The sequence below is a fragment of the Triturus cristatus genome, chromosome 10 (assembly GCF_964204655.1).
Source record: "Triturus cristatus chromosome 10, aTriCri1.1, whole genome shotgun sequence".
Classification (NCBI taxonomy): Eukaryota; Metazoa; Chordata; class Amphibia; order Caudata; family Salamandridae; genus Triturus; species Triturus cristatus.
In genome coordinates this window covers 1,033,492,918-1,033,509,320 of record NC_140593.1, presented here as the reverse complement: position 1 = coordinate 1,033,509,320, position 16,403 = coordinate 1,033,492,918, and the positions used below count along the sequence as shown (strand labels likewise).

General features: G+C 44.4%; 1 protein-coding gene across 1 annotated transcript in view; it reads left to right on the top strand.

Annotated features, from left to right (window-relative positions):
- The window catches only part of PDILT (protein disulfide isomerase like, testis expressed), a 199,931-nt gene that overhangs the window by 49,046 nt on the left and 134,482 nt on the right, over window positions 1-16,403 (top strand). Inside the window, exons 3-4 of the mRNA XM_085629085.1 lie at window positions 8,434-8,567; window positions 13,898-14,035. Of these exons, the coding sequence (XP_085485211.1) occupies window positions 8,434-8,567; window positions 13,898-14,035 (272 nt within the window). The remainder of the gene's footprint in view (window positions 1-8,433; window positions 8,568-13,897; window positions 14,036-16,403) is intronic.

Here is a 16,403-nt window from a genome sequence, read left to right as displayed (position 1 = left end):
TGTCTTTCTGTCACGTCGTAACTGAGTCGCACTGCATACTTTTTCCTTAAACTCCTCGCCTGAGTAATAACATTCAATGCCACCTCACAGATTGTAGGACTGTCACAGCGTTGTAAATACAGTAAACCTTCTTGATGAGCTTTAAAACATTTTCCAGCTAAAAATGGCGTAAAAAACGGATTCTAAAAGCTGAATATATGGTGCAGAATAACATAAAGTGCTTAGTGGACTGTATGGACACTGTATCACATGGGCAGCGGGATGATGGAGCAGTTGAAACTAAATATCACCCATGTTATATATCCTGTTCACTGGGGCAGGACTGTGCCTGATGGCTCAGGCCCCTTCAAGATAGGACAAGCATGCCACATGAGGCCATATATTAAAATGATCCAACTAGGGAAATTAGGAAAATGTATGCAATTCATGCACATTTTCAATGGTGGGTACCAATCAAAATATCTTTTATTGCCAGTTAACTTGAAAAGGTCTTTGTCAATTGAAATTGCCATATTGTCAGCATGAGCAGCCCTTTCTATGCATGGCAGTAGGCAGGAGCGGCTCCTCTGCAATGGCTCAGCCAGTGTGTGCAGGGAGGTCCAGGGCATGAGACGGGAGAGGTGGAGTGCTATGTGCACTCTCTAAGTGAGCATGTGTGTTTGGCCGGCCGTCTCAGGCCGGCCAAACACACATGCTCACTTAGGTTTCCTTAACCCGGCTGTATTAAACAGCCAGGCTGAAAAAAAACCACAGACTTCCTGTCCTTAGTGGAGCTTCTTTTCAGCTCTCTCAGGCCAATCCCTGTGCTGCTCTCATAGCATGAGAGCTGCGCAGGGATTGGACAGGGAGTTTGATGCAGCCCCAGTGCCTCCTGGGACAAGGAAGAGGAAAGACCAAGCGTGATGCAGGACGCAGCCGCAGACATAAGGTAAGTGTTCCTTTGAAAAAATGTTATGACTAAACTACCACCCGAGGTCCCCCTCCCACGTGCCCCTCCCTCCCCCGCCTCACTACCTTTTGTATGTGGCGGCCGCCACTGGCAGTTGGAAATCTATTGTACTCCAATGTAACTCACCATGCTGATCACTTCTTAAATTTGTATTCATTCTTTTCTGCCTGGGACATATTTAACAGGGCCTTTCCCATTGCATTACCCATCATGTGAACATTGTGGGAATGTTAGGAATGTAGGGTTGAAGGATCAAAATTCGGCACAATGTACAAAAATGTGACATCCTTGCCTCTTTGCTGTCTCGCTGCTGACATCTTTTTCTGTCCACTGCAACAGCACTGTAATCAATGCTTCCATATTTCTTCATGTTGGTCCAATGTTTGCTCATGATTGTCTATTAAATTATGTTCCTCCTTATTTGGTGGCTTGTATTTTTCACACCTCTTGAGCATCTGTGTGTCACCTTTGTTATTAGTTCATTGAGTGTATCCTTCCAGTGCTAATGTCCGTATTTTTTTGGTTATCATTTGTGATTTGCATTTCATGAGAGCGCAACTCCTACTCTTTTCTCTCTGTCTCTCTCACTTTCTCCCTTCACTTCTCTCCGTGCTCAAGCATGGGATAGTACTCTCTCACCTCTCTCCCTACCTCCTCCTCTCTCTCTTTTTCTTCCAACTTCCAGCTCATCTTTTGTCCCTGTCCCTCAAATGCTGAGCAATGCTGCGGCAGAGTTTTGTACTCTCTGTACCTTCCACACCTCTTTCTCCAACCATGGGCTTCCACTAACTTCCCTACCGCCTCTTTACCCCAACCTGTCGCAATTGGCTTTGTCAGTGGCAGATGGATTTAAAACTGCCGGCATTGGCAATGTCAATATTGTTTTTGGCCATTACAGAAGAGTTTTTTATGCGCCCAAAGTGGCCATCATCTGGCAGCCATCTTAGAAGTGTATTTTTCATACTTCCACGAGGATCACATTGCAGACGCAACGTGGTCTGATGCAACATGATGATTTTCGTGGTAGACACTGGCTGAATGTTATGTTCTAGACTTTCAAGATGGCTGCCACATTACGTCTACATGCAATGTGACAGCTCTTTCTAAGTATTGAAAACTCACTTCTAAGGTGGTCTGACACAGGTACTCACTTCTCCACAATTAGTTACATTTAACAAGTATTGGCAAAGCCAATAGCAGCAAACAAAAGGCAATGGCAAAGCAAGACAGGCTGGATTTATCAATGCCTGCTTTGCTTTTCTGGCCCACAATGCCCTTTTTCCATTAGTGGATACGCCTTCTGTAATCCCACTGTGGGAGTTCTGCTATGTGTTTATTCTTCCCCGGCAGAAACCCATGCTTTACTGGATTGGGTGTGCACCCAAAGTGCACCAAGTGTTGTAAACTGTGGGTACTGTGCCCTCAACAGTGAGACTTGCAATCAGCGGAGGTCATCTGTGAAACAGAAGCACAGCTCTACTGTATTTACCAGTTTCTCTGCAAGAGTTTATTGTGCCCCAGAGCTTACTTTATAGAAAAACGTGCCAGCGCCCAGCTTTTCTGATAAAAACTATCATTCCTGCCAAAACAGGACCATTTCCAGTCACCATTTCTAGCCCTTTTCAGAGCACAGATGGGACAAACATCTGGCCATCTTGGGGCTTCGGTTTGGTCTTAGCTGGTAATGCCCAGAGCCGCCAGTGGAACATCTGGTTCTTCATCTGACACCAGGGATCAAAGGTGCTCCATCTCTTGCTGGGCCTGACTACACAGTCCTTGCCCAGGTATTGAAAACAGGACACATTTCACAGTCATATAAATTGGCCATAGATTGTCGGCAGGGAGGAGCGTCTGCCTATCTTCAGATGTATTCAGATGCAAATAAAGTAGGCCTGAGCCCAGCCAACATTTCACAAATGCTGTAGTGTATTCAACAAAATGATAAATTATTCAAAATCAGAATAACCTTTATTCGGTTGAGACACAACCATAAAAGTGCAAAAATCAACATTAAAAACATACAATATATAAATATAAGCTTTAGAGCAATCTCAAGCCGCATAGCAGGAAATTTCCTGAAAAATACATTTCAATATTATAAAATTCATCCATATACAGATATATCCGGACCAGAAGATAAAACATTATTCAAGGTGCATTGCGCTAAAAGACCGCACAGTGGCGCTCAGAGAGAAGCCAACATAAACCAGAATCATCATCAGCCAATTGTTACAAGACACAGTAGGTAGGGTTACACTGCCTGAAATTCTGAAACTTCATAAAAGGGATTACAAATTACTTAGTGTATTTTTTATAATAACCACAAAAAAAGGTAAAATGCAACACTGTTTGCCCAGAGCTACCATCAAAGGGGCACAGGCTGCTTCCAAGACTCTTTTGAGATCCCAGCAGAAACAAAAGTAAATATTTGATATATCTGCCCTAAAACGAAAAAGTAAACTTCACATCCTTCCTTTTGGGGGGCTTGGTCTAGTATTTTCCGATATTCCCACCAGGAGAAAACACAGTTCGGGAGAAAAAAATGATCGTCAGCCTTCATCTGAGGTTCAAGAAGGACAGCTTATTTCAGTGAATCAGGCATTCTTATTCAGAAACTAGAAACAAGCATTTACAATGCAACGGTCTCTGCATTGTTAAAGTTAGAGCTATTGTGGCATTGCTCATGACATTGTTTTTGTTTATGTTTTTGTTTTTAAAACATTTAACCCCTTCGCTGCAGCGGGAATTCCGCAGCAGCGCTAGGGGGGGTGGGGGGGGGGGGGGTGCAGCGCGGTGGCGCTGTCCTCATGACGGAGCCACTCCGTCATGAGCCACGGTTGAGCTGTGCTCATGACGGAGTGGTTCCGTCATGACTCCGCCCAGTTGCATTGTCCCCCCGCACAGGCGGGGAAACAGCGCCGCGTGGGTGGAGCGGCCGCCAACGGTCGCGGCATGACGGAACCACTCCGTCATGAGCCCACGGCAACCGTGGCTCATGACGGAATGGCTCCGTCATGAGCAGGGGAGGGGTTAAAGAAACGGCATTGTTTTTATTTTTAAGAGTTTTATCTAGCGTGAACTAGACCCAAGGCATTGGATATCAGAGCGCTTTACATGAGCACCAGTTTCGTTACAGATGAACACATTCATTATTATTATTTTTTTTTTGTTAGGCACGGGGAGATTAAGTGATTTGCCCAGAATCACAGGATGTGCAGCGTGGTTGCCGAGACTCAAACCCAGTTTCCCAGGTCCGAGGTCGACCGCATTAAGCTACATCCTCGCCTTGATTCTTAGCTCATAATGATAGCATCTAGCATATTACCAAAATGTTTGCACGATACGTAATTTGTATGTTATTGATGGCTGCGCAATGTTGTTTGTAAAGTAAAGTGACTGTCTTCAAAAGATGTGATGGTGTCATTTCTGCGGGAATGGTTGGTAAATAGATTTAATTTACAAAACAGTGAAGAAATGTGGCATTTAAGGCTAACGTCCTAGCGTAAAACAGGTGACTATTCTTCTAAATTCGCTTGAAATATATTGCTTCTTTATTTGTAGTCTCGGACAGGTGCATGTCAAAGACTATAAACATTAAAAATCAACATTAAAAAATCGAAACGGCTTCATGAAGTTCACAACGGCTGTCTGCCCTTTCCCATTATCGGGGTGGTGAAACAAATCTGTCCTTCAAAGTGTCTGCTCGTGTGCGTTCGTGGTCGATTGAAGACAGCGCGAGGGCGCACGTGAATGTATTCTCGCCTGAACCTTGGGTCACGGTTAGAAGTAGCGAACACGCTGCAGGGAGCGCGCGGCTCAGGTGGGCGCGTGCCTCGTTCCCGTTCACAATTCAGGAGGTGACATTGGGGCCCCGATTAGTACCTCTGAAGCAGGCAGGCATAAAAACAATGTTGTCTTTTACTACTATTATTATTTCTACTAGAAGTAGTACTACTGTAATTTTTTCTTTTCCTGCTGGTGATTTTGTGATTTTATGGTGCACCCAGGCGCCTGCTGTTTTGACTATACGCAATATGTACTTCTCTATGTGTGCGTGCTTATTTATGTCTGCTTAAGCCCTCCTCTGAAGCAAACTTCTGCTTTGTGGTGCTATGTACAGTCCAGTGAGAACACTTAGATCCTCAGACTCTCAGCTTTTGGTCTGCCCCCGTTACAAACTTGTAACTAAGGGAGGAAGAGCCTTCTCTGTATTAGTCCCTCAGCTATGGAACACACTGCCTGAGGTGATGCGCAGGGAGGGGAATCTTCTGCGATTTAGAAGGACGCTAAAAACATTGCTGTTTAAAAGAACCCTGGGAGTAAATTAGATCAAAAAGTGCCTCTCATTCTGTGTTTGCCGAGTTTGTCGTCTGTCACCATCGATTTCCGCGCGCCTAGAGACCTGTAGGTGATTGGGCGCGATATAAATCCAAAATAACAATAACAATAACAATAACAATGTTGGCTATTCTGTGTGTGTGCAAACTCATAATGTGTGTTTTCCTGTAGAACTGTGGAAACTGGGTAAAACCTGCACACACTAACGAAAAATGGGTATACTTGCGCTGCTACCACATTATGCAAAATGAACAAAAGTATGAATTTCTGCCGGAGAATGATTGCACTTCTTGATGTGGAGTCCAAGTATTTTGCAAACATCTTATTAGAGGAGCTGCAGGCCTGGGCCGAAACAACCGCGCGTCTCCCCTTCAATCAGACAGGCTTCATAGCCAAAACCGGGACGATAACCAATCTGCTAACACTAACAGTTTTGATAGATAAAGCAGCATGTCAACACACACAGCTACATTGCTGCTTTGTAGACTTCAAAGCAGCTTTTGACCGCGTACCCAGAAGCCTGTTATGGCAGAAATTAAAATCATGGGGATTACCACAGTCTCTTCTACAGACAATAATTCAGCTTCATACTGAAACTTGGATTAAAATCAAGCTAGGCGAAGGCCGCCATGTTTCTAGGAAGATCCAAACAGTGACTGGTGTTAAACAGGGCTGTGTGTTGGCTCCACTCCTGTTTAACCTTTTTATATCGGATCTTTCCCCAGCACTTGATAGAGTAAACTGTCATCCCCCAAAACTTGACGGGACCCGCATTACTAACCTACTCTATGCCGATGACCTGGTGCTATTAAGCCACACAAAAGTGGGTCTACAGAGGTTATTGGACGAATTGTTACCATACTCAACAAAAAATCATCTAGAACTAAACCTGTCAAAAACCAAAACTATCTCCTTTGGGAAGCAAAAAAGGACAACAGAAAGGTGGTTCTTCAATAAAACAAAGCTGGACTCAACCTCCAGTTATAAATATTTGGGCATCTTCCTGGAGGCACGCGGCTCCTTTGGCAAGCACAAGGAAGCATTACAAATAAAAGCACTCTCATTAGAGGTGGCCGCTGCTAAATTGTCAAACCAGCTATTAGGTCCCAGCCTTACACCTCTGCTGAAAGTAATGAAAGCCAAAGTAATCAACGCACTAACATATGGTCATGAGATCACCAAGGGCTCAACCAGTAAATTAATAAACAAATTAATTATAAAAATCTTTAAACGAGCATTCCGGCTGCCAAAATCTGCATCACCAGCCCAGGTGAGATTAGAACTGGGACTTCAAGATCACCTCGGTGTGCAGGCAGGTGCCTTTGTTAAACTGTGCCATAGACTGCGTCAGGCCCGGGAGGGTTCTTTGGAGGCCCGACTCTGGCAGGAAATACAGAAAAAGCCTACCAGTCAAAAGCACCGACAATACTTGGATCACAGCTTACAGCTTTTAGGCTCAAAAGACCTATGGGACTTAAATCTCACCCCATCAGTGTTAAAATATGTCATAAAGAAATCTGTCAGGCTGTGGTCCTTTCATTCAGACAGGACAACACTTTTGAAGAGGGGACATGCCTGGGCAGTGATCGCCAACTACGAAGTGGGTGTCCAGTTGCCCTTTCTGTCTAGCACATACGCACTTTATTGGAAGCGAAAGTTTTTAGCCTTGAGGATGGGGGAATGGCCCTTTTTGAAGAATCTCCCTGCATGGCGCTGGTCGTGCTGTAGCATTGCATGCAGGTTGTGCGGTTATCATACTGAATCAATGGAACATATTGTTTGTGCATGCCCAGTACTACTTCAAGCTAGACGGCAGTTATTGAGAGGCCAATGTATAAAATTGGGTGTACGTTCCTGCCGTCAAGCAATATTGGCTGCCCTTAACCCTGTGAACACCAAGTTAAACATTGGACTTGCGAAATTTGTTCATAAAGCGTCAAGACTTCTAGACTCCATTTCAGGTAGAGTTGAGATTCTGAACTAAAAGACGTTTTATCCTAAACTATATGAAACCTAGGGTGACGTATTGCATCACAATATTATTAAGACATTTACGATCACTGAACCGTATTTTATTGATTAATTGTTTTAAAATTTTACTACAGCTAAACCAGATTATTTAAATTACTAGCATGTACAGTTGTAAATGTTTTTTAAAATCAAACAATAAAGAGCTTCTTGCCGGAGAATGTGCACCATTTCGGCGTTGTGAAAACTACACAAAATAAACGATGATTAATAGGTCTTCAAAGCTGAACAAAGCTATGGATTACTACAGTATTTTGCTAACTTTTGGGTGGAATCTGCTGGCAAAGTGATAAACCAATCACTTTAATATGGGACATGTCATTATTAATAAATGTGCTGAATAAATGTGTTGGGAAGAGGTTTGCAAATCCCTAGCAGGAGTCTCACGGCCACTTCGACGTTTGTCATGGAACTAGTTAACAAGGCACAATGATTGACACCACTAACAAAAACAAACCTTGGCAAAGCAATCACATCTGTTCTTTATGCTGCATAAATAGACCATCAACTCTATAGGCAGTATTGGTGCAGAGGACGTACACACAGGCAGCATTCGCGTGCACAGTTAACAAAATGGCCGAGGCATATAGACAGCATGTGGATATGTACCACACAGGCAAACACATACCTGTGCTGGCTCGCCTATGCGTACATGGGCACCTGCGTGTTCTGCATATGCATGGCACTCACTGCCAGAGGTTTTAGCAAGAACAATGAATACAAAATATACAGTCAGGAGCATATAGACCTGTTTATTGCATTATATAATAAGAACTATAGGTATCAGATTGCAAACAAAGCTGGACTTGACCTAGGGCCAGCTTTACTTATCTGCCTGCTTTGTTGTAATAACAGAAAAAAACAAGCACTGGTAAAGCCAAGGGCTAACGCATCCAAACAAGGGCCACACCAATTAGTTCTAGCATTATTGAACACACTACAGCCATACACATTGGCTTCGACGGTGCTTGTTTAATGTTAAATAGCATTTTGCAATTTTACCGAGGGCCAGCGTCCTCTCAAACGGTAGCAGGATGTTGTACAAATTACACAAGAATCAAAGTCGACGACGCTGACCTCAGCTATTGATATTTTGTCTTTTTTTTTACATGTCTAAGGAGTCAGAAGTGCCTCGGCTTTCGTCACGTGGCTAGACAGAAGAACTGGACCCAGCACCGTCCACATCAACAGCACGGAGCAGGCTGTGGCTTTCATCGAACCTGAAGAGGTCGCGATCATTGGCTTTTTTAAGGTGAATATTTTGCTTATGTCACAGGTTAACAGAACGCTCAGATTTCCAACGTTCACGTGTGAATAGCGATTCTGCTGCGGGGTTTCCCATAGCCTGCTGGTCCCTGTAGTTCTAAATTTATAATGGCTAACTAGGACTACAAGTACCAAAATGCTGACATAAGTCCTGGCCTGGGAGACATTCAGGCAGGGACTTTGGAAACATTAGACCTCTGGATGAATAGGGCACCCTTAAATGGTGCCTGTTGGAAGGTACACAGAGACGTTTTAATGCATGGGCAAAGCGGGCTCTCGTCCCATGGACCCAGCCTTTCAACCCCCCCCACCCCCTCCTCGTGACACAGCCAGCTCTTTTCTGCAGAGTCTTGCCCGGATGACCTTTAATAATTCTTCAACAAACAGTTATAAATTCCGTTTTCCTTCCATTTATTTTCAGTGTGAGTGATGTATGGGAGTCTATGGAAGACGTGTTTATGTTTCATGCAGCATTCACAGAAAACTTTCTTTTAGAAAAAAACAGGACCCCACAAATGAGAAAGGGTAGGGGGGTCACAAAGATTATTAGCAGTAATATTAGTGTGCTGCTGCCGCGTTACAATATTGAAAACACACGTCACTATCCCTAAATACTAGATGTAAACAAATTCAGAATTTGGACATGTGCCTGTGCACTTAATGACCTAGCCAAAAAGGGCATGAAAGAACTGAAACTGGATCATGAATTCAAATTTGTTCCGAACAGGGGGCCCCAAACTATGGGGCATATTATCAAGAAACGGCGTTATAATTATCGCCGCTTTAGCGGCAGAAAACTGCCGCTAAAGTGGCAATAATGAGCTTGATATTATGCCCTTGAGAATTCCCATGGAAGCCCATGTTCTGGTGTCAACATGGGATTCTATTGGAATTCTCTGCGGCATATTATCAAGCCCATTATCACAGTTTTCTGCCGCTAAAGCGGCGATAATTTTAACGTCGTGCTTGATAATATGCCCCTATGTTCGGCCCAGGGCCCCCAAAATCCTTCAGATGTCCCAGCAGGTACAGTGTGTCTTTAAGCAAACAAAATATCAGGCTTGCAGTTTGATCTGTAAATTGGAAAATTCTTCGGGCCAGATGAGATTACATAAACTTTCAACTAGTGCAAATTGGACGAAATGTATTTTTTTTTTACCATTTTCTACTTTTGTAACGGGGAATGGAGCAAACAGGTTATATTCAAGTCCATGAAAACGTTTGCACCAGGACACAAATGAGGAAAACAGACTTAACATAGGCGCTGTTAAGTAGGGGTGTTGGGGGTTGGGGCAACCCTGCTGGAGTTCAGAAGGTGAATGAACAAAAACATGCCTTTACATTTTGTGCTTAATTTGTCCCATTTGCTGTGCTTCAAAGACAGGGATGATATGTCAGGCCGTGTCTTCTGACAAATTGCTGCTTACTCTTTTAACATGGGGATTGGTGTTTACTTTTCTTTCTCTGACTGTAAAATGATAAGATGTTGTAAAGTGAACTACAGTGACAATCTTGCCAGGGTACAGGGAGCCTGAAAGGAAAGACTATAGGGTGTCATTTTTTTAACACACAACATTTAAGTACCTGTAAAAGAAATGTAACATTATTTTAGAATATATGAGCAGTTCAGAAAGTGCACATGAAACACATTGTTTTGTGATTCTGAAGCTGGATGGAAACAAACTAAAAACTCTTTTATTTAAATTTGCAGGTGCATTATGGTTAGTTGTTTTTTTCTGCTCCAATTCAACTGGGAGTACCTGAAAGCAGAACTTTAGAAATGTACATATTGCGCCAAGTATTTGGGACCAGATGTACGAAGATTAGAAACAGTGACTTCCTAATTGCAATATCCTGCAAATCGCAATTAGAAAATCGCTATTCCTAATGTATGAAACTCTTTTGAGTTTCATTAGCATTTTCTAATGGGTCACAAATAGATCTACCTCTTGCATATTGATGAGCTAGGTTGCAATTTGTGACCCAATAGGATCTGCAGCCATCACAGGGATGGTGGCATACTTGGGTCAGCAGACCACCATGTCTGTGACTGCTTTTAAATAAAGCAATCTTTTTTAGGTCTCGGCTAGCGAAGGCTGCGCTTGCGCAGTCTCGCTCGCGAGATTTAATGATTTCAGTACGGGGCTTGAACCCGCCCCTCTTCTCCATTGGCTGGCTTCCTAAACGGAGGCCAGCCATTGGAGGAGAGGGGCGTCTGTCCGTTTAAGCCCCGTCTTTTTCGGATTCGGGCGCGTGTTTTTTCGATTCTTTCTCTCCTCTGGAATGTAAACATTCCAGCCAATGGCAAGAGGAGAGAAACAAAAACACGCCCCCAATCCGAAAATGACACGCTGTTTCTTGGTTACAAAGTCGGCGAGCTACCTTTGCACCACGGGTCACCCACTCTTGCCCTCGCCCTCACTCGCCGTCAGGGTGTCCTCGATGAACAGCGGGAACTTCTCCTCGCTGTCCCTGCAGACTGCGACCAGGCGCGCCATCTCTCCTGCTTATTGCTGCTGCTCATCCGTTGGCAAGGAGGGGGTGGGCCGCACTCTTGGGGAGGGTTGTATTGCCTGGGTGTCCATGCGGTGTGCCGGATGTATGCACACAGGCAGGAGGCAGTGAGGAGCAGACACAACAACATCACCCCGGTGCCTGCAGGGAGCAGCCTTCCCGCCCTGTGCTCGCTGCCAGCGAACGGCGTCATTGCAAACCAAGGGTTGGCGCCCAGACCCGGCTGGCCAGCCTCGGTGTGAGTAGCGCTTTGTGTGCATTCTTGCATCTCAGAGCTGCCCTCTGCCATGGTTCAGGGTTGGACAGGGTGTTATTGACGGGCGGAGACAGTGGAAAAAGAGAGCGCAGCCCGTCATAGTATTCGCGGGCAGTGTCCTAACAGATTAGAGAGGTCAGATTTATGGCTGGGATGATGTAACAATCCATAGACGCCTTCTTTCGACATGAAGGGATTCAAGCGCTTTACGTGAGCTCCAATTCGTTCCGTTACACAAGGACACATTCACTTTTGGAAGGCACAGGGAGATTTAGTGATTTGCCCAGAATCACAGGAAGTTGAGCTCACGCCGTAGCTTGAACCTGGCTCCCCAGCGCCAAGGTCAGCAGCTCTGGCCTTTACGCCACACTCCTCCAATGTTTGCAAAATACTCTCATATAGCGAGGATCAGGTCTACCAGCTGTCCGTGCAGTGATTCCGGCCGTGTCGCGGTGCTCGTCGGCGGATGACGGATCACTCTCTCATGTGAAGCGTGAATATTAAGCTGCTCATAGGACGGACTGCGGACTCGGCCCTGCTCTTATCTTGACAGCAAACAGCGGGATCATTTCTGAACTCACCTCACAATAATAACACTCGCACTTCAATATTTGCGGCAGAAGTCGAATGCAGCTTTGTGTGTTCGGGGACATTTAATGGTCGTAGTGTTTAGTTGCGTAGTTTGTAGGGCGTGGTTTATTTTGCCAACTGTAACGATATCTGCATAAAATAAAAGAGTAAATAAGCGTACCTTTTTAGAGGTGAGCCATAAAGTTCATCGGGCGAGCAGGTCTGGCTTGTGTCTAGGAGCCAAAGCAAGCGTCGTAAATCAAAATATTCGTCATGTTAATAATGCAGCAAACGGCACGTAAAATATGCTAAGAGTATTTCAGATTAAACCAGGTTAATTCTTGAACACTTGTGTTTCACATTAGTATCACTGCATTTACATCTGTTAAGTCAATGTCAAAGTAATGTCATGAGCAATACCAATAGCTCTAACTTTGACAATGCCGAGACCATTGCATTGTAAATGCTTGTTATTTAAAAGCTGCCAGTTTTCTTCAAGGAAAATGGGATGCGTTTAAAAAGAAAAAAAATAAACATTTAAGTTCATTTTTTATGAGTAGACAGTGGTCCGAGGGACCACTGCCTGCTCTTAAAAAATATTTTTTCAACATTCTCAAAGGGGAAGTGGTAAAGTATTCCGTTTTTCGACTAGAATTCGGTAGCAAAACAGCAATACATACCATACTGATGCGGTACTTGGAAGGGACGGCCAAAACACGTCCCTTCCAAATACCCAATCACAAATGCAAACTGCGATTCGCTCACAAATTACCGAATCGCATTTTGTACATCAGAAAAAGCATTTTTCCGGTCGCAAACATCTGGCCCAAAGTGATTTACTAGATAAGGCTGTGGAGTTAAGCTGGTGAAAGTGCAAAGAGTTGTCGTTCCCACTTTCAGCCTTAGCAAATGTTGTCTCCAAATCACAATTATTTTGCTGCCTCAGTTGTCTCTCTTTATAAATTATTTTATTCGAGGTTAGCGTTCCAATCTTTTGCCATTCCTGCTCTCTAAAGATGATCGATAAAGGGTATTGATTGTGTTTGAACTTGCACGCTGGAAATGTTGCCTTTTCTTTCCAGATGGTAGCTTTCAGGGATCCAACTTCGGAGAAGCGCAGGCGATGACAGTAACTTATGAATTGCAAATTCAAAATGTGACCCAAATTTAGGGGCACAAATTTGAGTCTAGTTGACTAACAGGGCAGGAATTTAATGGCTGAATATGGAACGTTGAGGGACACTGAAGCCCTCGTTGCAAGTTTGTCAGAATAGGGCGGGGTATTAACCACATTTACAACATGAGGAAAATGCCATTACCACAGTGTGAGGTACTTATCACGTGTGGTAAATACCAAGTTTTCAATAGGAAAACAAGGTAAAACGAGCAGAATCGGTATTTTACTCTCCATGTTCAATGTTATGACTCTTTTCAAGCCTTTTCTCCTATAAATTTTAGCAGGTTTGATAGATTCCTCGAAATGTAGCCCTTAACTCGAAATCAGAGCCTCCGTATTGTTTCTAGGTCAACGTGCAGTTTATCCCCGAAAAGTGAGCGTGCCATATGTCACTGCTGGAATTAATTTCGGTGTTGAAAATATGTAAAACAGTAGCTGCTGTTGGGCTATATAGTTTAAGTACTGAGGCCCTAATTTAAACTGGAAGTGGTGCGCTCACCCTATTTGTGAGTGTTTTAACAACAATACAAACAATTTTCTGTGTTCCTTACTATAGAAGGTTAAGGCCATCCTTTATGTATAACGTGAAAATGATTCTACAAAAACTGTACACATTAATTTTTTTCAATAATTACATAATTTCATAAGCGTAGTAAAATAAGAACTAAATCACTGCACACATTTTTTAACCTCAGAGATGTGAATCAAATATGTAACTAAACTATGCATTTTTAAAGTGATAGTTTTGAAAATATGATAGAAATTTGGTTGGACTGAACATGTCTACTCTTTTGGGCAGGAGCTTCATGGCGGGATGGCAGACGTTTTCTATGAAGCTGCAAAGGATGTCCCCGAGCTTGCTTTTGGAGTGGTGAACAGTGAGGACATATCTGCCTACTTTGGCGTGATCAGAAACGCAGTCATCGTATTCCAAAAGGTATGTACAACTTTTGTCAGCATTGCATTTGGGTTTCATCGTCTTACCGCCAGATGGCGCTGTTTGGAGACATTCGTAAACCCTTTTTTACTTCCTTCGTGACTGCTCTCAAACCCACAGCATGCCTCTCTATCCTTGCACATGCTTTCAGTCATGTTGTGTAACCAAGCACACTGATTGTTTCATGCCGCTGTTCCGAAATAAATACATTTTATTGCCACCATGCTTTGCTTGTCACTATGAGCTAAAAGAACTGGAGGAGGGATCTTCACTAGCCTCAGTTGCACTGGGTTTGATTGTGTGTTGCCAGTGCTTCTTTGGCTTGACTTCCATCTCCAGGGACAGTTCTATCAACTGTATTCGTTTGCAGCTTTCACCACAGGTTTTCCACCATGTCAACTAAGTTCTAGAAGAAGGTGCAATCCTGGCATTCCACTTTGGTTATCCCAACACTCATCTTACTACCTGTAGCCTCAAGGGTCATGACAGGAAAACAAAGTGAACAGGTTTTTTAAGCACCCATAGAACCAGATTTATTTTCTGTAGTTTTTGGGCAGCAGATGTAAAACTCTTGAGGAACCAGTGGTGGGACAAGTGGTCAACCTCATGGTCCTTGGGGAAGTGATGTGTGACACCCACGGCCAGACTGGGAACTGAAACCAGCCCTGGCAATCAGCTCGACCTGCCCTCAAGGCGTGTAGGGGATGCGAGTGGGAAGCAACACTCCCGCTTTTCTTACAGGCGGCCGATATGGCAGCATTGCTGCAAAACCGGCCTCGAGTAACAAAACCGGCCCCCAGGGGTCCAAAACTGTCCCCCACCTTTCCGGCTCACCGGGGAAACGCCCGGTGAGTCCGGCCCTGGTGACACCAGATATCCCTCCGTTTTGGGTCAGCCTTATTGTGAGAAATTGGGTTAATGGATGAGGTTGGGGAAGCCTTTTCAAGCAGCGACCACAGTCCTTGTCATGGTGTGGCACAAGCAAACCCTAAATTATGCTGTGCGCACCCTCTGGTAGCTTGGCAGTGAGCAGTCAGGCTTAACTTAGAGGCAAGGTGTAAAGGATGTATGTAGCACTTCAAAAAGTAATAAAGTAAAAACACAATTGAAGAAACATCCCACTTCAATTTTAAAAAATAGAGTACAGTTTAATAAATAAAACATGACAACAATCCAGTCAGTAGAACTTGAGATATGCAATTTTAAAGATTTAGCTGAAAAATATTGACATAAAGCACAAAGCGCCAACTGTGGATTTTGGTGGCGCAATGATTCACAGGCTGGCTACAGGGACCCAGTTAGGCCTGCTGAACAAGAGTACCTTGAATACTGGTTGCGGAGCAATGCAAGGTCCTGCGTCAGGAATGTACTGTACAGCCGAGCAAATGCATCAGTGCCGAGGAGCTGAGATGCGAGGTCCTGTGTCATTGTCGAGGATCCTGTCGATGAGGGCTTGCGATTCGAATTCCGGCATTGAGGATGCACCACGAGGTAGATGTCGGAGATAGATTTGCAATTCAAGGGCCTGTGTCAGTGAAGCTTTGCACAGCAGCAGTTCCGATGCAGGCTGCGAGGTCAAGACCTTGTGCTGAGAGAGCCGTTGCAACTTAGGCGATACGTCGGTTCTGCTCAGGATTGCACAGCACAGCAGAGAAGATGCATTAGTTCTGCTGGATCCACAGATGGGCTTGCAGAGCGCCTCCAGGTCCACTTCCAAGGGTTCAGGAGTGGTGTGGCACCCCTTGGTAGGGTAGGACTCACAGATAGTAAAGTCAAGGTGCTGGGTTCAAGGTTGTTGGAGCCTTCTGCCCCTTAGACTCTAGTCAGAAAGCCAGTCAACTAGCCCTTGGATTCACTTGGAGGTCCTGTGTTCAACAGTTGCAGGTCCAGTCCTTCTTATACAGGCAGGAGGGCAGCAGGTCAGCATAGCAGGGCAGCAGCCCATCCGGACAGCAGTCAGGCAGATTGGAAGTCCTTTCAGCAGCACAGTAATCCTTCTTCCTGACAGAGTATCTACAGGTACAGAAGTGTACTGAAGAATTGGTGTCTGAGGACCAATAGTTTTACCTGGGCCTTCCTTTGAAGTGAGAGAAGCTTCTAGAGGTTTCCCATTTGAAGTCCACAGGCTTCCTGCCTTCTCTGTCATGGATCCTGACTAACTACAAGGGGTATGCAGCCCTTTGTGTGGACACAGGACTCAGCCTATTCAAGAGTAAGTAAGGCTGTTCCCAGCTCCGCCATCCCATTTGCCAGTGATGACCCATTCAGGCACTCCTAAGCTCTCTACTGTGTGTGGTTGTCTAGGAGGAATACACAAAGCCCATCTGTCAGCTACACTCTGTCATGTGACCCAGAGACAGGCTGCAAG